This window comes from Bradysia coprophila (genome assembly GCF_014529535.1).
Source record: "Bradysia coprophila strain Holo2 chromosome X unlocalized genomic scaffold, BU_Bcop_v1 contig_416, whole genome shotgun sequence".
In the NCBI taxonomy this organism is placed as follows: domain Eukaryota; kingdom Metazoa; phylum Arthropoda; class Insecta; order Diptera; family Sciaridae; genus Bradysia; species Bradysia coprophila.
This window is the reverse complement of record NW_023503334.1, coordinates 933800-959171: the sequence shown is the minus strand read 5'-3', so window position 1 is coordinate 959171 and position 25372 is coordinate 933800. Positions and strand designations below refer to the sequence as shown.

The 25372-nt window shown below is 33.9% G+C and overlaps 2 protein-coding genes across 4 annotated transcripts in view; one reads left to right on the top strand and one right to left on the bottom strand.

The window, feature by feature from the left end:
* Positions 1 to 25372, top strand: part of LOC119069932 — a 74400-nt gene that overhangs the window by 3346 nt on the left and 45682 nt on the right. The gene's annotated exons all lie outside the window — the stretch shown is intronic.
* On the bottom strand, positions 1833 to 24297 carry LOC119069933 (mediator of RNA polymerase II transcription subunit 15). Of its 3 annotated transcripts, XM_037174157.1 has the most exons (9): positions 24040 to 24297; positions 23756 to 23978; positions 6046 to 6236; positions 5745 to 5981; positions 4704 to 5548; positions 3828 to 4555; positions 3385 to 3602; positions 3178 to 3320; positions 1833 to 3110 (listed from the first exon to the last, which is right to left on the bottom strand). In XM_037174157.1, exons 2-9 carry the CDS (start codon positions 23790 to 23792, stop codon positions 2696 to 2698), a joined length of 2814 nt encoding a protein of 937 aa, XP_037030052.1. In that variant the 5' UTR covers positions 23793 to 23978; positions 24040 to 24297; the 3' UTR covers positions 1833 to 2695. The 3 variants fall into 3 exon arrangements, with proteins under 3 accessions (XP_037030052.1, XP_037030053.1, XP_037030054.1); XM_037174158.1 differs by having other exon boundaries at positions 4704 to 5545; positions 23756 to 24297; XM_037174159.1 differs by having other exon boundaries at positions 5745 to 5936; positions 23756 to 24297.

Below are 25372 nucleotides of genomic sequence, written 5' to 3'. Positions count from 1 at the left end.
CTAGTGTCAGAAATATATACGACAAGGTCGCCATCTTTCAGCACTAGTTAGGAAACGTGTATTATAGGTACAAATGTTCGTTTTCTTAATAGCTAAATGATTTGTATATCTGCTACTTCTGTTATTTTCTCTTGTTAACCATTAATTCCATTGCCCATTGAAGTGGAAGCGGGCATATCATCAGTTATTTTATTCACTGAAATTTTAACCTAAATTTGCTAAAAACGTTTCGTTAAAAACTCTGTAATTTTGATAAATTCAGTAAATAAAATTCCCAATAATATGCCGTGTGAGCCTTAACACTGCATTCAACAGCATTTATGTCACCGAGTGTTGTGTAATGAAGGTAATGAAAGTCCTACTTTTCGTAACTTAATTGAGAAATAGTTATTTTCGCAACAAGTGACGAAAAGTAGGACTTTCCGTTGCCTTTATTGCGAAAAATGTTGTATACAACGCGATGATAAATGTTTTTTAGGCACACGATATGTGTATTGTCACACTCGGCCTACGGCTTCGAGTGACAATCTACACATCTAGTGCCTGAAAAAACATGTATCACTCGGTTGTATAAACAACTATTATTCAGTAAGTTGAGGTGGTTTTTGTCACTAGATTTGCGAAATGTGTCAGACGAGCGAAGCGAGTACCATGTTCGATGTACACAGTAACGAAAAAAATATTTTGAGTGAATGGTAGCTTGGAATATACGAAACACGCGAAATTGCCGAATATCAATACAGAGTAAGGGGATCTAACAAACTAAGGGCAATGGAATTTATGTCTAAATATTTACAATTTACTAACTTCTTAATGTTACAACCGGGTTTTTACATCTTTCACAAAAGTAGGTACTAAATTTCTTAAACATACAAAGTCATCTGAGTGATGTTTATATCTGGATGTTATTACTCACATGCGCCATGCGCGTACAGTAGTTACTATGAATGCATATTTGAATAAGAATACTCCGGTTAAGTGTAGCCGAAGCAAGTGGACCATTTTATTACTAGTGTCTCGCAGTACTTTGACCGGAAGTAAGATGAAAATGAAAATTTATACGAAGCACCCAAGGTGTCATTTTATCTTAACAACACTAACCAATCCTATATTCAACTTAACTATTTTTTTATTCCTATAATTCCTATAATCGGTTTTTGTTTGCTCAGAAGCAACTTGGCTTAAGCAACTTCTTCTTATTCGTAATATATTTTTAAGAGTTACACAGTGACCACAAATGAAGCTTTTATTTTAAAATCTAATTCGTTTACAAAACGTTGTATCCGTTGGAAATTAATTTCAGGGCTCTATGAAACCTTATTTGTGGACACTGTAAATTTATCTGTAAAAAATTGTTTGCTTAATCTACCGAGCTATGACAGGTACGTTCCGAGTCGAAAACGTTGAATCTTTTGGACGCAGGATTCTAAACAAAAGGTTGTTCTACTGTATGTCTCCAAAATGCGTAGATTAATAGTAAACCCGCACAGCTTCGTTTTTTTATCGGCCACTTTAGACTCGACTGTCGACTGAGAAGAGACTGTTTGTCGGCTGTGATTTCAAAAAATGTTTGTTTGGGTCACTTTTTTAATCAATAGATTGCCTTAAAACAGTGTAAAATCGATGATATGGGTCTGCCATGTCGTAATTTTATTTTTTATTGACAGCTGTCCGTTTTGGAGTTTAGAGACTACTGAAAAAAGAAACGGTTCATTTTGGTCACATATCGTACAACAATTCTTTGCTCACAACCATCCATGCTTTGCATCGATTAAAAATAGCTTGTCTGGATGTTCTAACCTAATTTATGTCATATCAAAAATTATGTTTGCTCAAGTTTTATACGTCCTAATCTCTTCAGATTCTTTTGCAGTACGCTAAGTCATTTCCTAAGTCTTTCGAAATTCTCTTAAATTCCTAGTTTTCGGAGGATCCTTTTAGAGCCGGTTTGACAAAGAACCAAACGCTTGTCGAGTCTTAGCAACCTCATTAGTTGGAACTTTTTGGCTCGCTATTACAAAGTGGATCGATCACCTTTTATATTGTGTTTCTGAATCAGCCTAATTGATTTATGCGCAATTAGAAAGCTGACATCCACCCATTTTGTACACATCAATTATACGTTTGTATTATTAACGCAGTTGATGATTCAGTTAGTATTTATCAGCTTCATTCACTAAATAATAAGACGTAGTCTATGTTTCCTTAAAAAAAAAACTACAAAAGGCTTGTTCAAAATTCTATAGAATTGACCACCGGAAGGATTTTTTCGCTTTAAACTATTCGAATTGAATCCACAAAAATGTTGTTAACTTACGACGAAAGTGAATTAACTCCGTCAAAAAAAAAATTATCAAAACAGTTTCATAATTTTGTCTCTCCTTTTTTGTAATTAAAATCTTAAGGTTGACTAGAATTGCACATTGTCTAATGTACATCCGGCCTAATAAAGAAATATGAACAAATGGAGTGTTTAACTAGATGATTTTTTGCAAATACGTGCTGCATTGTCAGCCGCAGCCAAACGGGTAAATTGTAATTTCTGTATAATCAAGACGAGTAATAAATTCTTACAAACGTGTACGTACACGCAACTATGCCACGTAAAATATTTCCACCTCGTTAAACACTCTATTTGCTACGTTCACACACTACAATTAGATATATTGCACATAGCGTCGAAATGGTCGTGCTTTTACTTGGCATAATTGTCAGGTATCAAATGTCCAGTACTGCCATCTGATTTTATTTCGATTACTTCAACTTTTTCACTTTCGATTTCCACCTTTGTTCTTGGTGTTGTAGCTGTTGCGAATGTTCGCCCCTTCGGTACAATAAATTCAGTGGTCGATGAATACCGGTTATTCGGAATGGCAACGGATGTCGATTCGTACTTGTAGACGGGATGTTGAATGGCATTATCGATGTTATGACTTTGACCCTCGTCATCCAATTGAGCGTCGCTCGAGTATGTTGGATCAACGTCGATCTCGTCGTCTCGTTGCGATTCTTTGATCTGTTGCGGTGGAATCGTTTTTACTGATTGCTTTCCTTTCTGCTTCTGTCTCATCATTTTTTCTTCCATTTCTTGGAACTTTATCGCCAGATACCTACAGGTCGTCGAATTTTCATTATCGCTGCAATGTCAATAATAAAAACTTAATTTATGAGACTTACTTGTCAACTACTGGACCGCTGTAGTCTTCTGGAAATTTGGGACTGAACGGCAATATATATTTGTAAAGACGTTCGTTCAGAACGTACAATTGAGTCGTTGTGGAGCATTTGACATTGAACCACCAGTCACAAGTCAAGGCGACCTTCAGTCAAATATTCCAAAATAAGCCCAACCACATTCACACTATTTCACATTTCAATTCATACCTGGCTGAAGATTGTTCCATTCGGGCACAAGAACGATGCCTGTCCTCCATTCAAATCGCAATAATGCCATACCTGACAATGTGTCTCTGGATCACCAAAGAATCCTTTGTACCGTTGTTCCTTGCAGTTGAAATTTGTTTGAGGAATTTCGGACAAGTTTGGATAATCGATTCCAGGACGTCCAGTATTTGGCCCGGGAGATTCGCCACTGGAATTTACTGTCAATAAAGAAAAGTCAAACAAAATTAATATTCCTCTTCCAAAGTTCTCCAGCACTCTATCCATCTGGATGGTGTTCAATTTAACGTAAAATCTGATAAACACTTCCAGCCTGCTTGATCTCGTCTGTACCTGTACATTAGTTTTCTAATTTACATTGCATTTCACTGCATAGTGTTTAGGAACGTACAACATGCGGAACTAAATAACCATCCAAAACATACCTTCATTATTCGGCTTATCATTCACTTCATCATAATCAGATTGGTGTCTAATAGCGTCATCATCATTCGGTTCGGGATAATCAACAGACTGATGTTGTTGTGGTGGAATTTCAGCAACATATTGAGATTGCTTTAAATTATTCAAAATTTGCACTAAAGTCTGAATGGAATCATCAATGTTCTCAGCGTTAAGTGTTTGTGGCAGAAGATTGGTTTCCTGTAGTTTTCGTAACACTTCTGACACAGACGTCGAACCATACTCCGAGCTGGCATGTGATACAGATGTGGACGGTGTTGGATTCGGCTGCACTTGAACGATGGGAACGTTGGCAGGTGATTGATAGCGCGGGATAAACTTAACTTTTGGCTGTGCGGAATACGGTCGATATTGACGTGACGGTGATGATGAATGATATGCGGGCGCTGACGTAGGTGCATGTCCATTAGATGTTTCAGTCAGATGCTGATGATGTAATGCGACTGTTGAAGTTGGAATGGTTGGTCGAAATGATGGTTCCTCGGAAATGTCTTGATAATTTTCGTCGTCGGTTTGCTTTTGAGGATAATATCTTTGGGTGCTGGTGGTTGTTACTGGTACGGGAGTTGTACTGGCAGGATTGTACGGAATGAATTGTTTTTTCGGTACATGTGGATTTGCTGCGGCTTGTGTTAATTGTTCACGGGTTGGTATTCGTGAACCGTAGCCGTCGTTCGGATCCAGGGTGTAACTATATGAAAAAGGATTAATTAAGAAAATTATTTGCTTTGAGCTTGGTGCATACATTAGGGCACACTACGAAGAAAAAGCAAATTTCGAGATGCCTTTTCTTCCACTGTAGCCGAAATTAAATTCTAAAATAAGGTAAATTTATTTACAATTCTTTTAAACGGTACGTCGGCTTATTCTCAGCTTGAATCCGGTATACTGGAGCAGGCTCTTGCTGACTCTGTTGCTCGTATTCATTATTAGCCTTATGGTAAATTTGGTTGCCATCAGGTACAATATTTCTCGTATTTTCAGCATCTGCTGGATGCCTGAATATCTGTTTCGGCTGTTGCGGTTCATCTGTATGTTGATAAACCACATACTGGGTGGGTGGTTTTGGTGTTGGGCGAACAATTTTGTACACAACATTTTTACCGTTACCAATTGGTTTCGGGGTTGTCGATTTGATAAATTGGACGAAATTTTGTGGCTGAAGATATGTTACATAATTTGGTGAATGTTGTTCTTGACGAGGAGCTGGTGTAGTAGATGAATCCACATGGATTGGTTGAGAAAGAATATTTTGTTGTTGTTGCAGTTGTTGATGTTCTAACTGTTGATGATCTAACTGTTGATGATCCAACTGTTGTTGTTGCAGCTGTTGTTGCTGTAGCTGCTGCTGCTGTTGTTGTTGTTGCTGCTGCTGTAGCTCTATTTCTGCCTTTTGTCGTTGATGAAGATGATCTTCAACGCGATAATATTGATGCAATTGTGGTTCAGGGGCCCGTTGATGGCTATATTGTTGTGCAATGATAGGACGAAGTTGTTTTGTTTGTTGTTGCGGTTGTTTCGGTATATATTGTTCCTCATCATAGTATTGAACGGACTGTGTTTCTATCGGCTGTTCCGTCTGACCTTTATAAGAGTTCTGAGCGGTTAAACCTTCTTCATAAATAATTGGACGAAAGTCTCCAGGTACTTGATTGGTAGCTAGAAATGGTGTGGGCTGTTTCTGCTGGAAATTAATTATGCTGGCTATTATTTTGAAGGGTTACGATACAATACGAAATTATTTGGGATTTAATTTATATTTTGTGAAACAAAAGAACCTATTGTCCATCCAATGTGCGCACATTGACATTATGCAATTTGAGCGTAATAACAATGCAATAAGTTTGATTATTAACATATTTGATGTGTAAAAATCTTACCTTAGCATAATTGTAATTAACTCTTTGTGTTTGCTGAATCGGCAAATCGAATGGTTTATTTGTCTGGTGGCGGGTATTGTAAATAGCAGTCTGTGGTTGCGGCCGACGGCTAGCATATTTAGTATTACTATTGTATACCGCGGGTCGATTTAATTGTTGCTGTTGGGGTTGTGTTCGTGACTGTTGAGGATTCTGTATGGTCGATTGTTTATGATGAATTTGTTGCTTTTGACCATTCTTTTCGTATAATGAAATGGTTTCTGTTTTTGTTTCGATTAAGTGATTAACTCAGATTACTTACCGTTGGATTGTAGCTGTATGCTTGATTATCCGGTAAATAATCGCTTATCGGTACGTAGAAATTCATATACGGTATTAGTCTTCGTACTCTTTCTGTTTGATTTAAATTTATATCCGAAATTTGCATTTGCAATGGTGATGAAGTCTGGGCGTCGTTTTGTTGAATTTTGATGGTTACTGATTTATGAACAACTGAAAATTGAAACGATTATTACAATACAAGTCGTTGTACTCATTCTACGTCTATTATTCGCATTTACATTATAATTGAATTTCAGACTTGTTACGTAAAATTTCAATTTAATTTTGAATATTCGGTTTGTGTTGGTCTTTTTATATTTTCGATCCACTTTCACATTTGTTTTTGATATTTTGTGAGGATGCACAAAAGTATAGACATTGATTTTCTCAGAAAACTAACTATAAATGCGGGAAATTGAGTCAGATTGTACATTTTACCCTGTGTGTTATTATTGACAATGAATACAGTTGCCGATAGGAAAATAAGTCAGATAAGATAACTAATAGGTGATACGGATATTTTCCAGCTATATTTCCAGGATACAACTTCTCCACAATATTTGTTTATTTACGCCTTTCTTTGTATAGATTTTTGTTATATCGAGATGGATTCAATATTTATAGATACGTACAAAACAAACATATTTCATATTAAAGGATTCTGCAAAAGACGTCATTGCCATGAGAATTAATTGATTCTGCTTGGTTTGGCACTACTAAACGAAAGATATTTCTTTACAAAAAAGTAACGATAAATATTTATTAAAACACTGCTTGACATCCCAGAGACCACGAGGTGACAGGTGGTCCAGGTAGCTCAATCGGTAGAGCATAGGACTCATACCCAAGAGGTCCCGGGTTCGACTCCCGGTGCAAAAATGCTTGCCTGGTTTTATTCTAATCACTTGGTGATTAAGCACTCGCTATTAGTTATCTAATGGCTGTACGACCGTAACAAAGTCGCAAATTTCAAAGAAATCCAATATTCGATTTCTTCGCAACAATCACGCCATATTGACATAATGTCAATGACACAATTCACAATATACAACAGACTGTAGGATAAGCGCCATCTATGATCGACTAGTCGCTCATTGGGAAAATGCATGAGTCATTAGTGATGGTTGTGGTCTTCGCATACCACTCGTGGCTTAGAGAATTCACAACGTATGGGACGTTTACACGGTCGATTTGTGAGCTATCTGAGTCCGAAGAGATATGATGAAAAATCACAATTTATATGATCAAGTGACTTGTGCAATAGCACAACAGGCCCACTAGAGGCTTAGGTGCTGGGCTAACCCCCTTCCCATCCAATCCAATCCAATCCAATCCAATGCTACGTGAAATACATTTGTTCTGCAACTTTTACCATTGAACGCTAGGTCTCTTAGCGAAGGTATAAAAGAAGGACAATAAAGGGCTTTTTAGAAATTTTGTTCTAAATTGGTGCCAAAATGTATGTTGCAATGAAGATTGCATTTGAAAAATAAAAGTTTTGTTTGAAGTTCAATCATGCCTGACAATGTAAATTTTTGTATTTTCAACTTATCTGGTACGCCAGACTATCAAACCTTTTTTTCAATTGCATTGTTTTACTGTACTGTGTCAAAATGTCAATATAATAAACTTTTGTGTACAGTAGTGCGATCAAAGTAGTGCGTAAATGGATTTTCATATATACTTTTGCGCAAAAGTTACGGTTGGAAAAATGAAGATCCCACTCCCGTACATAAAATCTTGTTGCTAACTTGTGCCTAAAGCGTACACGATGTGTTGTCAACCTCGGCTTCGCCTCGGGTTGACAATCTTCACATCTATTGCGCAAAATTTCCATTTAGGCACATGTTAGCAAAATATCTATTTGTCAACGGGTGCACAAAATATGCAATTTCCCTACAAATTCTAGAACTATTTGGATGTTATCAACCACACTGTAATGATCACTTTCCATTCACTCTCAGACTCGGTAATCTGATCTAGCTGATCATAGAGATATTTTCGTTTTTACAATATCAAAGAACTCGCAATAGTCTCGGAAGACATTATTGAACATACGCAATGTGTTACATTCTTTTAATCCGATCTTACAACGTAACATAAGCGAAACAGAAAAACAATTCCATCACAACTTCAAACAAAAAAGTAATTGTGATGGACAAATAAAGTATTTACCAATGCCATTGGGTATTCTCTGTCAACATTATCGCATCTTGCATCGTATTTACAACCAAAGTAATAAATTATAATAACAGAGAAAAACATATATCCAAATGTCTCATAGACGATACGTAACATAATATCTTTATAGCGTTCGATGTGACTTATCTTACAATATGAGAATGTAATCCACATTCTCCGTTTATATTTTAGCCATTTTAGCAGTTTGATTTACATATCAATGAGATGTGGATTTGAATTTTGTTTTTGTTTTTGAAAGATGTTACAATTCACCTACAATTACGTATTATTATTATTATTGTGTATAGAATGGAGCTATTAATTAATTGGAATTTGATGCCATTACTTTGCACTGTGTTGTTGCAGTTGGTAAACAGCATGATGGCTATTTCAATCAATAGTAATAAACTTATTCTCATTTCCATTCCATTTACATTCGGTAATGGCGAAATATTCCTTGTAAATTGTAAATTGTAACAGAAAATTGTCTTATAAGAAGTCACGAAAAATAATTTAATTTTAATGCAGTCTACCGCATTATGAATGGAAATAAAAAAATAAATTAGATTAAAAAATATGTTTAATGGCAAAATTATTTTATTTGTGTACAGTTTTGGCACCACATTCCATTACCCGACATCAAATATATGTATAAGTCACCAAAATTGAACGGATTATCGTGACTCTGTTCGTTCATTCATTGCCCATAGATTCGTCGAGCCAAGATCAAAATACAGACATTGTTATACATGGTTATGTAAAATTTGTAACCGAAATTATTTTTGCGATAAAAGCAGCACGTTTTGCTAAAGGATAATATTAATATATAAATGTATGGTGTGTTGCGGTAGAGAGCGATACTTTCAAATAAGTTTTCGTCTCGGGTTTTGTGTAACAAAATGCACTGAAAATTAATTGAACATATTATTATTATTAAACATACAAAGATTTTATCGCATTTTGGTGCCCTTTTCCACCGCTATATACTGTTCTCATAATTATTGTCGATAAAGTGTACGAGATATGTTTGGACATGGCACATGACAAAAGTATTAAAAAAAACTGTTAAATGCCAACATATCGACATTCGACATACCCAATGTGCTTAAAGATTTATTTATTCAAGATATTCGGCATATTGTACCATGTTCACTTTGCACTTCCATTTGGACAATAAGATTTAGCGTTTGCATGCATTTGAATGCCTGCCAGAAATGAGATAAGGACTTCTTGGTATTCTGCATTGCATATTCTAGTTGTTACATGCTTCGTACATTGCCACTATAAACAAGGTTTGAAGCCCGCCCGCAGACCACTTCACGAAAAACATATTTAATAAAAACTATCGAATTTAGTACGTTTTAAAAACGAAGTTAGTACAACCAGGTAAGACTCGGAACAGGTCTCACAGAGACGTTAGTCAATACACAGCATTCACTACGAGATTTGCATTCATCCGCACTAACTTTCCGTTGAACATAACGGCAGTGAACGTATGTAAGTTTTGATCTTCTAACACCTGAACCTAAAGTGGACTTAAGTTTGAATTAATTCACTAAGTTCAATGTGTGACTACGTCTACCTCTCTGTGAGGCGATTAAGTTAGTTTTGCATGGCCGGAGTTTCAACTGTTACGAGCCTTACAACCAGGCGAATAAGAATATCTGAAGCTAGACCAGATGTACAAGACCTTTTTCTGAACTATAATCCTACTAATTTTAAATTGATTTTCCTTGAACATCGATTTTTTTTCTGTACCTCCAAAAATCGACTTTTATCAAACTTCAATCTATTATAGATTTCCGAATAATGTCCAATATGGAAATGAGAAACATTAGCACTGCGTTTCTACTCTCGAACTCACTGACATTCATTAGATTCACGACATTGATACGCTATGATTCAATGAATAAAAAGGCAGTAACCATTGCACTGATGTCGACCTACCGACCCACAATGTGTACATATATGCAAAAATTTCTATAAAATATTCACTCGACTTTTTCCTTAAGCAGCAAAATCCATACAGTACACAGCAATTTTCAAACAAGTCTCGATTTGAACACGTGCCTGCCAGTTGATTCGCATGTTTACTTACAGAAATATTCAAAGCTTGTCCATTTATCTAACTTCATACCATTAGAAAGAAAAACTAATCAAATGAGAGTACATTTTCGTGTGCATATTTTTGCAAAAACATAATGCCAAGATGTGTCTTCGAAATTATATGTACAAATACAAAGATACAAACGCAGCAAAAGACATAGGTACTCTTTAAATTGAATTGAGTTTAATTTTTTTTTTCAATATTTAATTCGACTTAGTTCCTATGGCTGCGCTATTATGCATCAGTCACGCAATCGGAATGATTGAAATTTTATGTTTGTTATTTACGGCAGTCTATATGTAAATTGATGCACTTAAATGGAATTTGATGGAATGTTGACAACTCGTGTTGCAATACCTCTTTTACACATTATCTGATTAAATTTGATATTCGCATTTCTGTGGCTTTTTTTTTCGTGCCAATAAAAAAATCGTTCAGATGTGTGCGAACAGAAATTAAAAATTAATTGAGCAAACGATTCGATGCAGAAGTAAATGTTTTAACAATTTTTGCACGGTGTGAATTGATGGTATTTGGTCGAATGTGAATTGGGGATTTTTTTAAAATTAGAAATTAAAATTAAATAATCGAATGGAGTAACTTGCAACAGGATACAAGATAAGGGCCAAGAAAATGATAAGATTTATAATGTAGAGTATCACTACAGTGGAAAGATAATGGAAATCTGTTTATGACATCACGATAAAATTGTGCCTTGCTCATTCTATAATTTCTCTGGTGTGTATTAAGACCGAACTTTCGACTAAAACGAAAAAAAAAGAAACTATAAAAGTCCAGTAAAATACAAAATGCTCGGAGAACTGATAATTTCTATCCTTGTTATTGACCACAAAATATTTTGACAATATGTTAAAACGAGAGTAAGCTGTAAGTGACGGTTGGGCTACTCTTAGCTCGCAACTCTCGCTTATAGAAAAACGATTTGTCAGGAGTTTTCTTTTTTACTTTTATCAAAACCTGTTCGTAGGGTGAGATGCCCGAGTTACAATTTTTTCCCACTTCTATTTCTTCGTTTCGTTGTTGAAGGAATTGTGTTTTCATTACGATATTCTTCTACCGTCGTCATCACGTTCTAATGTCTTACAGATAATTCCTGATTACGTTTAATGCTTATTACTATTCGCATGACCGCACAGTAGTACATATGGTTAAACATCAGTCATTAATAAAACATCTTCGACAACTACAGACTATTCCATATTTGTCAGTTAATAATGTACAGCGTCTTCCACATAAACCATAAATTAATTATGATGAGCTTAAGATTATATCTGTCGATACTGGAGAGAAAGTGTGTACGCTCGACAATGCATAAAAAAACACGATTTTTGATTCTAACATTGAAGCGGTCTGCTTTAAATAAAACTGCAAAGTTGTCTAGTTTTAATGTTCAATATAAACCAAGCACTTCTTTTTACGGTTTTTTGTATTATTATAATTTCCTTTTATGAACTGCACGGTGTCGGAGAAATTAATAAATGTGGCTTTATTATACCACAACGAGGGTCTATGTCTGCTTTTACAATAAATATCCGATTTGTCTGTACAGCCAGCAATACCGTTCAATATTTAATTGAAAAAGTTAATTCATTTTATCAATATTGTAGTTCAATAATAGTCATTTACTCAGGTCTAGTTCAGTGAATTTATTTTTATTTTACTGCTTTTTACATTTAGTGAGACTTTTAATTCTAATTAAATTGAAATTTACTGCCTTACCATTAAACAAATCCGCACACACCATATCCATGTATGAAAATTAGTGTGAGAAACAAAATTTGTACATAAAATGTTACAAACGGCATAGATTACAATGAAATTTTGCGAAAAAAAAAATCGTAAGATTGACCTTAAAATGCAGCAGGCAACATTGTGTATAGGTACGTTTCAAGCCACTATACGAACTGCGGTTTGCTAATTGTCAATTATTATCATTTTTATTATAATATATAATTTCGACATAGAGGTCACCCACAAAGAATGAGAGTTGTTATTGTACCGCACGGCATAAATTACCATTAATGTGTTTATTCATTACTTTTTCTGCATTTTAATAATTTACAAAACAAACGTGAAGGAACTTTGGCTATCGCAAAATAATGGCCACACTTTTGCCATCATTTTCGAGGCTCATGATTTTGTAAGATTAGGGAATTAGCTAAAAAAATTGTTTGAAAGTAATACGAAACTTTGCAATTTTACTTAACTCGTAAATTATTATTTGTGCATTTGTGAGTAGCACCTTACCCATTAACCAAGTCAAATACATTTCTCGGAGAAAGTTCGTTCGTGTACGTGCCTTTAATCGTTTACAAACATCAAGTATATCAAAAATTCTGGTACTTCAATTGTTCAAAGTATTGCCTTATGATTGATACAACATCTATTACTTCATAAGTTTTAACATTTGTTTTGAATCTAAAACTTTTGTCATTTGAAGATATCGTAATCACTAAAAGTTAAGAATGACAAAATACAGGTTTCTGACAGAACAACAAGCAATTTGTATGATTAAAAGTATCAATTCACTTCATTCCCATTCAATTATTGGTTTGTATATCGCCCAGAGAATTAGCAAAATTGCCTGTCACCTTCGTTAAAGACCGTGCTTCGAATGCTCTAAGTTATATTCGTCCAAAATTTTTGCAACATTTAAAATTCACTGACAAATCTTTTATTTATTTTCTAAACATTTTCAACAGATAAAAAAATGTCCATTGTTGCCTCCTGACCGAATTGTTGGAATTGTTTATTTATATTAAACGTTCTTATTCACTATTTCTATTATAATGCAACGATTGAACCAATTGATAAAAGTATTTTTATAATGATCTCATTTAACAAATTTAATTGCAAATTTAAATGACACGTGGAATTCAATTAATAAATAACATTTGCTGGGAGAGATAGATCTCGAAATGAAACAACTTAAATCGATATTCATCGGACTGTGTAAAAAGTATAAGAAAATAAAAGCAAAATTCTTTTTGTGTACATTTCGATCGAAAAAGTAATCGAATCACGAATTTTTTTTTCAACTGGAGAGAGACCTTTATCGGAATTTGAACAGTTTCGTTTTTGTATCTAATTGAAACATTAATTCAAATGAGCGAGCAATTTAAATTATAGAAAAAGGTAAATTTCTGAGGTATAGATGGTAGATGTTTTACGGTAGAGTCACGACTTTGTATACAATATTTTAATCTTTATTTAATGGCTTTATGCATTTCCATACGTCTTGCTTTGGCAGCTGCAAGGTCGTTGCGGGTAACTGTAGATGTGATCAAAAGGATATATATATCAAATCGAATATGAAAGAGATAATTAGCTGTTGTGTTTGGATGAATGGGCGGTGTGGCAGTACAATAGAACCAATAAAAAAAAAATGTAACTTGAAGCCATTGTGAAAGCTTGGGGTAATCTTTTATTGGAAACTGTTGGAGTCATGGTCGTGGACCGATGTTTAGATGAAATTCAAATGTGTTAGAAATGATGCTTTTAAGTGTTATTGTATCGTTTTGACCCACATTGGTTTTGTCGTTTCGCTTTTTTATTTTAGATTTTATGTCAATAGTTTGCGCCTAAAATTTTACCATATAAAGGTCTTATTCCAACTCTATTTTTAGACTGTCACGTAAATCCAACGACCAGGAAAGGACAAATTGTACTTCTCAAAGTACCATCAGTAAAAGTTAAACCAGGAAACTGATTATGAAAGTTCAAATAATAAATTTGTCTTTTGATTCATTTTCGTGTCTGTAGTTCATCAGATGTACAATTTTCAATTTGGATGATTTGTAGATTGAATTATTTTGTTTCCTTTCACTGCAGCGATGATGGGTCAAATGTTTTCGAATTTTCCACTTACTTAAATCTGACGATCTTATCTTCCTAAAGCCCAATGATGGCGTTAATCGAAAAGGTCATAGGTAAATGAGCATCTAATTCGAAGTGAAAGAATAGATTAGTTTTCTATTAGATAGTCCGGTAGTAAAATATGCCAGCACAGAATATTGTAATGCGAACTTCTGTTATTACACATTTTTCTATGAGGCATTGCATCGTGGGAAGTTGATTAAATTTATTATTTGTTGATTCGATCAGAGCTTGATGTCTCAAAAAAATCCACTCAACTTACGTACCGTCGTACTCTCATCAAATTCGTCGCTATGGGCATTGAGTCAGTTATTCGTTTTGGATTCAGAGGAAAACCACTCCTGCATGTACGTACATTGTACACTGTACAGGCATTTTTCAACAAAACTTTGATTCGTAAATGAAATCCGAAACAGTCCATGAGTGTTTTTGTCCACAATCACAATACCCCTTTGTAGGTATATTGCGTCTGTAACAATTAAATGTTTAATTATACCTCTTACTATAGGCGTAAGCACATAACTTATTATATCAAGTCCGATGCAGTTATATTTGTGTGCCATTGTCAAATTAGAAGTCAAATCGAAATTTCATTCACTTTGAATTGTTGTGCCCCGCAGGCCTAATGACCTTATTGTACATGCCATGCAACATCATAAACACAAATTAGCTGAACCTTTAACAATGCAATCAAAATTTTCAATTAACCGTCAATAAATATATAATAAACATAAGTTGTTTGTATCATTATTTCGTCCTGGCTGGTTGGTGTAGTATATGTTGTATTGCATTATATTTTGTGTGTAGATATATGTATAAATCATAGATATCCCTTGTTGCATTACTGAAACTCTGTTTATATTCATTCAGGAATTGTCGTGTTTGTGTAGATTTCGTGCTAATGAATAGCCCTCGTGGATACCACGATAGGCCAGGTACGTGCCCAGAAGACCTGTCATACTATTTGTACATTGCTTTTACTAATCTCAATATAACCGAATGCACGTACAAAGGATTTTTGCATGCAAATTATTATTATCATCATCATGTTCACATCAATGAAATTAATAAAAGCTACATGTGGCTGGCTCAGTGTATGTGCGCGTTAAATTCGATTTCATATGTTTATTTAATTATTTTATTGACAAACAATTGTGCTAATGTTTAATCAATGTTGATATATTTGTATTAGATTACTGGGGTATATAAAAAAACACACAACAACAACAACAACAAAAACAAGCCAACCCACAGTCTCTCTTCACATCATAAATATTTATATGGCAGGACTTAGTTCGATATTCTGGCGAAATTGTCAATTTTCATCTACATGCTCCTTCTTTGGAATTCAACGAGATTTTTTTGTGTCCACAAAAAACTTATTCCACCCACCAAAGCGTCATATATGTTAGCAATTTCTACGACGTTTGTTACCACTCTATTTTCAACGACTTCAGGTTGAATTCATTTTTGATTTCTTTATTCGTAGAATTTCAGTTCAAATTTTCATCAAAGTGAGACAAATTTTATGTGTGGCGTGTGCACAAAATTCTCACGTACACTTTTAAAGTGAAAAATCTTTTCTGTCGCTTACGCTTCTTAATTGAGTGTTTACAAGCTCATTTTTCAGCTCTATATTACAGGGCCTACTTTTTGGAAACTAACTTCTTGAATTTCTTGAAATTTCTCGAATTTTCTCGAATTTCTTAAAATTTCTCGAATTCGAGAAATTCGAGAAACTTCAAGAAACTCGAGAAATTAGTTTATTGAAATTTCTTGAATTTCTCGAAGTTTCCTGAATTTCTTAAATTTTCTGGAATTTCTTGAAATTTCTCGAATTCGAGAAATTCAAGAAACTTTGAGAAATTCAAGAAATATTTCTCGAAATTTCTTGAATTTCTCGAAGTTTCTTGAATTTCTCAAAGTTTCTTGAATTTCTCGATTTTCTTTAAAAGTTTCTAAAAAGTAGGCCCTGCTATATTATCTGTTCACTTTCGGAAATTACAATGATGCGGGGTACTGAAATAGTTATTTGTTGCCTTGCAGCCAGAAAATGCGTCATTACTGTCTCGCTCAAAAGCGGTTTCTTGCATTTTCTGGTCGCAAGACAACAAAGTACTGTACTGTCTTGCTGGGAATTTTTTTGTTGAGACGTGTGGGATGCATTCCTCGCCTTCGGCTTGAAAAACAACCGTTCCACACGCCTCAACAAAAAATGTCACAGCAAGACAGTAGTGTACTATTATTCGCATCAGTGAAATCGAAACTTTGTTGAAAAAATCTGCCAGAAACGTATGAGCAGGAAATCAGTTACCGGGAAATCTAAGACCTGGCCTTCGGGAAGAAAAGATAATTTGCCATCCCGCTATTTACTTTAATCTATAAATTGATGACGCTAAACGTTGCTAATACGAAGGGTAATTTCCCAAACTGTGTTTGCAAAAACTATAAAAAATTTTTTAATGAAAGTCGGCATAACAGTGTAGTATTTCATAAACCAGTGTCTTCTGGGCCCAGATTTGTTATCAGCATCGATATAATATAGGGTAGATAAGTAATGTCAAAGCAACTTTATGCGGAAAGATCACATGGATGTATGTGTAACGTAACTTACGTTTTGAGAAAGCGCGCGAAATAATGTCATACAAATATTTGAAAATAATTGAAACTGCATTTCTCAATTTCCTTTTTCTCTTCGTTTCGTGTTGTGATTTGTATTTTTTGCACTTGTATGTGTGCTATATTTCCGAAATTTCGTTCTTCGTGTCTCATTATCTACAGTATATTATATCGATGGTTATCAGCTATCAGTAAACTTATGGGGCAGCATGTCCCGTAGTATATCACAATTTTTTACCAATTGCATTTATTAAAACGGCTAGAGAACAAGCTGATATCGATTAGTCATCGTCGATCCCAATTAGTCAATATCAAAATATATTGTTGCAACTACCAATTAATATGCTCACATTACCAAATCGAGCATTTTCTTTTGTTACAATTTTTAATTCAAGATTTGAGTAAATAAATTAAATGCTAAAGACACCCAAACACGTTACAGTTTTCGATTATAAAATTTATAAATAAAATTTTGCAATGACCTACCAGTTTCACGTCTTAAACAATAACGGAACAGTTTTGCTAGCCGCAAAGTTGAAACATCTATTATCATCCATATATTTTATAGACAAGAAATTGCATAAAAAATAATTGGACAGTCACATTATAGCATAGTTTTTTGATGAGGCATTTAACGCAAAATTTATTACCATAAACAGACTTTTTATTTTTGTTGTAAATATGGAAATCGATAATTTATCTCATTCAAAAGTGTTTCAACTTCGATTGGTTTCATTTTTGGTTTTGTTTTTTTGAATGGTATCGATGAATATTATAGTGCTAGTGTTGTTTTCGGTGAGTTAATTCTATTCACGACTCTCAGTAAATAGTTTTTCATTTTAAAATTGTAAAATGATATGAACAAGATTGCCGCAAGAGTGTTCGCGTTTTTATGTTTAATTTTGCTATATGTATTATGTCTTATGTATTTAACGGTTTATGAAACATAAACTGATTGTTTTTTTTTTTTTTTTCAAAGAGATTAAGGCGAAAAGCAGAAGAATTTTATCGACAAAATAATTCATAAAATGAATGATCTTAAGTCATCTTTCCAATTTCGTCACAGTTTTCTTTATAGAGCAAATTCCGTTGAACCAAGATAGTAGACCGTTGTCGTGACCAATTGACTAAACAACTGCATAGATAACTTATCGCATCACGGTAATTTTTTCGTTGAGTGAATAAATGGTTTAAGTTTCATCAATTCGTCCACAAGTCTTTTCATTAATCTAATATCAACAACTTTTTGATACAGAGTCGTTGTTTGTTTAAGGTGTACTCTTGTTGCCATATTAAATTGTATCAAAGACGAACAAGTTCTTAAAATAATTTTTAAAGTGCATAGAAAACAATGGCTAATTGAAAAGAGTTCTCGATGCTGTTCTATTCTCTCTGTGTTTTCCTTAATTAAATAACGAAATTATAAAAGTAGTTTTCACAAATTCAAAGTAAGGAAGCCGTGTAACCGTCGGCCTTAACGTAAAGTTCAAAGTTTAAAATAAAAATCGGATACATCGTGAACCGAATGTAGGAAATTTGTAGGGAAATGTTCAACACCGACACTTCCATTACATCCGCTTTTTCTGTTGGAAAAAGTTACTCTTTTTTTAATTGTTATGAATTCTTCTGTACGAATGTTACGAAGAAAGTACTTTGAGCGCAGAAAGCAACACTCCATATAAATTTATTGTTCCACATATGATTTTCGAAGCATAAAAAAGTGCAAAAGAAATTTTCATTTTTTTGTGTGTTATTATAAAAATGCCAAAAAAAATCGGTTTTGATGTGTAGAATAAGAAAGTGTAGATTCATTCAAATTTAAGTAAATTTTAAGGTCACGTTCACACTTTTAATTAAAATCTAATGTAATCAATTGGTTATATCATGTGTATATGGTGATGTGTGAGCGATTTTACATGGAATACCAAATGTGAGTAACATTTAGCATGTCACATTGGTAATGGTCGGTTGGTGGGCTATTTGTTGTCTAACCAATCAAACAGTCTGAAATATATGGAAAAGAGTATAGCATACATGATATGCTTCATAAGTGAATCAGAGAAAATTTGTCTCAATTATTTTTCGAGAAATCATTGCAGGGTTCCCGTTCGATCATCAATTTAAGCTAATTGTCAAAATCTTACGATACAGAAACTAAATTCTTCATTAGCAAGGATTGAAACAGGTTAAAACTGGGCCCATTTTAGAGGAATTTAATTCCCGAAAATTCCCTAATTTTTTCGTCTGTTTCTCTAAAATAACTATCGATCGAAGTACATCGGTTGATGACTGTTTTACTGACACTGTCAGTTGGTTTTTTTATATTTCTGAGATAAATCGATTACAGTCGATGGTAATTTATGTGATTTAAGGAGTTTTCGGGAATTTAATTTCGTAAAATAGACCCTGAGTTAAGGTCAGGTCCTGTCAAATTAACTCAATCACCTCATACCCAGATAGGTCGAAACTAGCATGATTTGTAGTTGGCTTAAATTGTTTTGTTGCACATATGAGTGGTACAGCACGGGACCTATCCTAAATTCAATTTCAAATTGAACTTGAAGTTGACCTGTTCAAAAATTTAAAATTTAATACGTCAAGGAATACTGTAACACTGACGGACGTCGCAGCTACTGATTTCGACTGCAAATCATATCACCTTGCCGAGCTTCCTAAGCGGTGATTGAACAAATTTTTCATGACATTAATTTCACCTGATACGAGCCTGCCTACCCTTGCCATATCTTAACGTAAAAAATTATGTTAGATCGAGAAGAAAATATTTTTTTAAGTGATCGACGTCTAAGGTAAACTAATCGGAACACTTAAGTTTCAATTTCAATTTAATTTATTGCATACAAACAACAAGGATTTCTCCTTATACAAATGTTTGGAAGAAAACAATATTACAGAAAGTTATAATAGTCAGAATAGAAAAGAGTGAAAAACAAATAGTGTAAATAAGAAATGCCTCGACTGCCTGATTACTATCAAAACGAAACGTACAATTAAAAGCTCATATGGACTGTACGGAAAAGGAGAATGACAACGTATAAAATGACGATAGACTGTAGGCTACAATGCTTGTGTGATTTAGAGCGTGATTGGTATGCAGTGGTAGGTATGAAAATCCATGTTACGAGATCAAATGATCGAAATAGCATCTTTTGAAACTGTTGATAGCTCGGCACATCTTGATGGAATTCGGCAGCATATTATAACTAACGGCAGCACTAACGAAGAACGACTTGTTGTACTGACTCGAATTGTGCCGTGGCAAAATTAGAAGTTTTGATCGAGACGACCTCAGCAGTTTGTTAAAAAGATATTCCGGTTCTTTGTAGGTGAGCAGCTTAAACATGAAGACAGTTCTGCGGTAACTGAGGAAATTGACAAGCGGGCATCCAACAATTCGCTTGACATACTCGTCGATGTTGTCTCGTCTCCCAAGAGCAAACACAAAACGTGTACACGCAGCAAACGTTATTTCGTTACTTAGCTCCATAGAGATAGACTACCTTGCTCAGCTCATATCAGACATTTGCTGTAATTACGGCACAGGGTTGAAGTTACAATTGGAAATAATTTATTGTGTGCAGTTTTTTGCTCAGAATAAATAGAACCAGCCAACAAAATCCTGTGTGTATAGTAAACCATCCGAAAGCAAGCTGCATACAGTGTTTTTGGTACATTGATTTGATCTATTAGCTCATAACACATGCTAATGTGGCAACGACAATGTTTAACTAGTGTTTTGATTGTAAATTATACAATATGAGTGTGTTTGTTGGCCAGCTTGTAAATATTCAGAAAAATGCACATGAAATAATTTACAATTACAAAAGAAGTGATTTTTCAATTGTGTAGATGTTGTTTGGCAGGTGATGCAACGATCAATTGCTATAGCAACACAAATCCGAGCACATGATATTTCTTTAACCTTGTAGAAAAAATAATCGCAACAAAATCATTGAAAGTATATTCTGTTGCTTGGTACAAAATCTCGCACCCCAGACACTTCCACATAAAATATATGTGAATAGCGTGAATAGTGTCTCACCCGTGCAAAATCTATAACTTCAATATTTTTTAACATTAAAAATGTAGCTAATTAGAACTGTTTACATATTTGATACGAGCCTACCCTTGCCATATCTTAGCGGTTAAAAGATTTCTTTTTTTGTTGAAAATAAATGAAATGAAATGAAATTCGCAATATAAGAGAACAGAAGCAAGAATTCATTGCTCATTTTTGTCGTTGTGGTCGCTAGTCGCTAGCAAAAGACTAGCCGACTAAATGACTATTTTATAATTCCACATTAGAATTAACATTACGAGTTAAAGTATTATATGCACACCGGGAAATGTGTCATCACTTCATTGACATGAGCGGTAAACCTCATTTCCTAGCAGTTCAGCGCTTAAAATAGCTTACGTAATTGTTTGAAGTATTTTATTTTGCATTGTGGGTTTTCATTCCTTGACTTCGGATCGAGCTGCACTTAACACAATAAAAAATTCCAAACAAAGACGTAATCTACATTCCATTTTTCGATCTTGGGTACAGTTTAATTATGACATTCTAGAAAGCATTCCCGACGTCCGGCATAGGTTTCAAATCAAACCGTTGCCTAATGGTAACTATAAATTTCGGTAGACTGTAGAGGCCTTGTTATTGGCTGGATTCGATTAAAGAATCTTTTTCTTGAATAATCCATCAACCATAAATTTACATGCTATTACGTATGTTGGTTTTGTAGATTTACTTCCAACATGATACGATTATGGAATAGGGCGTATTCCATTTTGTATCTGTTAATTTGTACATTACAACGGATTTTTTTTTTGCGTAATAGTTCCTCCAGATATACATTAATAACGATATGGTTTTTTTTCGGTGAAGAAGATGTTTCCCATATATTATTTATTGAATTACTAGAGCTTGACCAAATGCCGAATATATTAAAAGATGAAAATATGTAGCTTTTATAGCTAAGCACTTACCGAATATAGATTAAATCATTCATTTTTTGCTGTTTTTGTTTCAACAATTCGTGATGAAAACGAACAAACTCATTACTGACTTATGTAAAATAGATCTTCAGTGGAACAAATCTTCCGAAGGAAAAGATTGAGTGCATTTGAATCGATAAACACGTCCGTAGTAAAGTGATCATAATCTTTTAATTACTCAATTATGAGGTGTACATATAGTGGACTTCAATAATATAAGGCAAAGACAACTTTTGATAATCACTTCATTGGACGCTCTTCAACTAACTTACTTTACAGCTTGCATAATGTATGTATTATGCAAACTTCGAAGACACTTTGAATCTACTGCAAAAATGAAAAATTCTTGTTTTTATTTACCACCATGTGAGAAAACTTTATGCATCAACACATGGTCGTGATGTAATATCAATAAAAAAAAAGACCAGAAACAGTCGAAAGATATTAAGGATATTTATAAAACATACTTCGTTAGATCAGGGGCGAAAGCATACAATTTTGCCGAATCTCGGAGTAGAGCTCAGACATAATGTATATTACCTTTTCCATTTAGTGTTTCATAGCACACCGGGTAATTGATTTTTATTGTAAAAAGAAAAAGCTATGATATCTTGCCGGGCATGGAAATACTACGGTAGTTACTGAGAAATTTGTTTTCTTAAAAATTTGGTTACCGTGATATTGAGCTCGTACATAACAAACCCACCGGGAAATGTATGAGCGGGAAGTCAATTTTATATTTCTAATTACCGTGAAATTATGGCTCTGTTAACAGGGAAGAAATGGTTATTTGTTTACCAAAGTTTCGTATTTCCCCGAGGGGAACACATAATTTTTCATCCTTGCTTGGCGGTAATAACCGTTTTTGTCCACGAAACAACACATCAATTTGTTGCAGCATTTTACAGAACCAAAACAAAGTGACAGTTGCAAAAAGAAATAGTATTTTACATAACTAGGGATAGATAAAAAGATGAAAAGTAGAGTTGATCCGAGGCGAAGCCAAGGTCAATAAACACACGAAAACGAGACTTTTCATTTTTATCTCGAGTTATGTAATGGATTTTACATGCTACATGCGTCGAAAACCGTACTTTTCATGTTTTAAACACCTTTTTCGACGCCCATGTAAAACACTTTTTCGCCCAAGGGAAAAACAGGTGTTGAGAAAATAAAAAATTTCTCACCTGAACTGTCATCAGAGATAGAGCGTCAACAAAATGCCATCTTCTCACCACATTTGAGTAGAGAAAATAAGGCTATTAACGCCGCACGGATGAAAACATTATTTTTCTGCTCGATCATTGTCAAAATTGAGCAAAAAAGTATCGTTTACAGTAAGGTACTACATAAAAGGACTCCTTATTATAGCATGCAATATCTCTTCTTCGATGTGTCGCACGTAATACCTACTAAGTTATTAAGTAGAAATCTGTGATAAGCATCTTTCACAACAGGTAATTTTCTTCAGCCGGTCTTTATTGTATTGATTTTTTAGTGTACGCCTACTTAAACCAGTTGAAGAAAATCACCTGTTGTAAGAGATATTTATCGCAGATTTCTACTCAATAACTCAGTCCAACGTGCGACAAATCGAACGAGAGATCTTATGTCTACTATTATACCCAATTCACTAAATCGAATGATTTAGAAAATAACTGACTTCCCTGATTCAAAATCTCATGCAATTCTAATTTTATACACACATATAGTCAATGTACAATTGGTCCAAAGTTAATTGTTCCTCTTCATTCATCCATTCACGTATTCACAATGCGAATCTCATATAATTAATGAATTTGTAGCCATGTCGTAATAATATTGTTCATAAATTCTGTTGTTAAACTATATTACTAATAATTATACGACTTACCAATCAAAAGAAAAAGTGTCGATGTTAGGAAACCCATTTTTCACAAGATCTTATTTATCGCTTATTTTTCACATGCACTTTGTAATGCTGTGATTCATACACAACAAAAATTATGAATGGAACGATATACAGAAGCTCTATATACAGATGCTATTATAATGTTGTGATGATAATTTTCAAACCAACACAATTAAATCTTTTACATAAATGCACTTGTTAAATTCTGTAATGCAATTTAATCAATTTTTTTAATTTTGTTTTTTATTCTCTTTGAAACAACTCACTCGTTGTACGTAAGTATATATCTACCACAGTTATTGAACGACAAATTTTGTAACTTTTGCTGTAATTATCTCTCGACAAAATCGTGTAATAACTTGATCAACTATCTTGTTCCTTTATCCTCTATTCTACCATCAAAAACGATTCGAACGAAACAAAATTGGAAAATAAAACGAAAAACAACCTCCGTGGTAAACTCAAAACTCTTGATGTCTATTTCTTACAAAAATATCAACAAAGCTCAACAATACCATCATCATAGACGTCTTAAATTAAACTGAAGCTTTATGCACAAGAATGAAAGTCTGTAGGTCGGTCTTTGCCTCGTACGGTTATGATTCGTTTGAATGGATAAAAAATTACAAGTCGCTCATGTTAACGGTCGTTGTTAAATTTTTGATTGTTGAATTGTTGATATTGTGCAAAAAAATGTAATGTTTGTTCCGCGTGTGTGTTTGTTTTGGATGATACGCTAAGCGGTTCTCACATCAATGTTTTTTTTTTTATACACTTTTGCTTTTGATTTGTCCACTACACAGTTTACGATATATTAAATACGAAATAGGAAACCGATTAATTTTATTTTAAATTAATTTAATTACTTCGGTTATAACTGAAATATTTCATGGTTTTAATTGCATCGAATTCCTTGATTTGAAAATGATACGTCTTGTTACCACGGATTTTCTAGCTTTGTTTTTGTTTTCATAAACAAATTAAATGGTTCATTCGTCTACTAAAAATCTACTTCAAATTATTAAGAATATTCTTAATTCCATTTAACTTGACCAACTTCATTTAATTCAAATCCATGCAGAGCTATCGCTCCACTCTCCCTGCATCTTTTTAATCTGTTTCATAATTTTTTCCGAAACAAGATATTAGTGAAATTAGGAAATACATCTCGATGGAACAACATAACACGAAAATAGCAAAAAATAATCACATGGATTATCATTGCCGCGACAATATTTATGTGGAAGGAAAGAGAACAACATAATTCAATGTGTCAAATTACAGTCAATTTTGAAATTAATTTTACTTTAATTGTTGCTAATTACATTTCGCTTAATGTGGCAATCTCGTTGATGCTCAGTGTAACGGTATACGGATTTTCAATTGTGACATTGCAACCAGAAATTATTGTAAACTTTAGAAAATTATTTCCGAAAATGGTTGCAAGTTAGGAACAAGGATCACAAGTTTGTCTACAGAAAGTTTAAGTGGAAAGCGAATTATTTAGTAATAATTTAGCAAGACGAAATTTCAGTTTCAGCCACTTTCAAAGCTCAAATAGTGTATTACAACACAAGAACTATATTCACGTAATTGTAG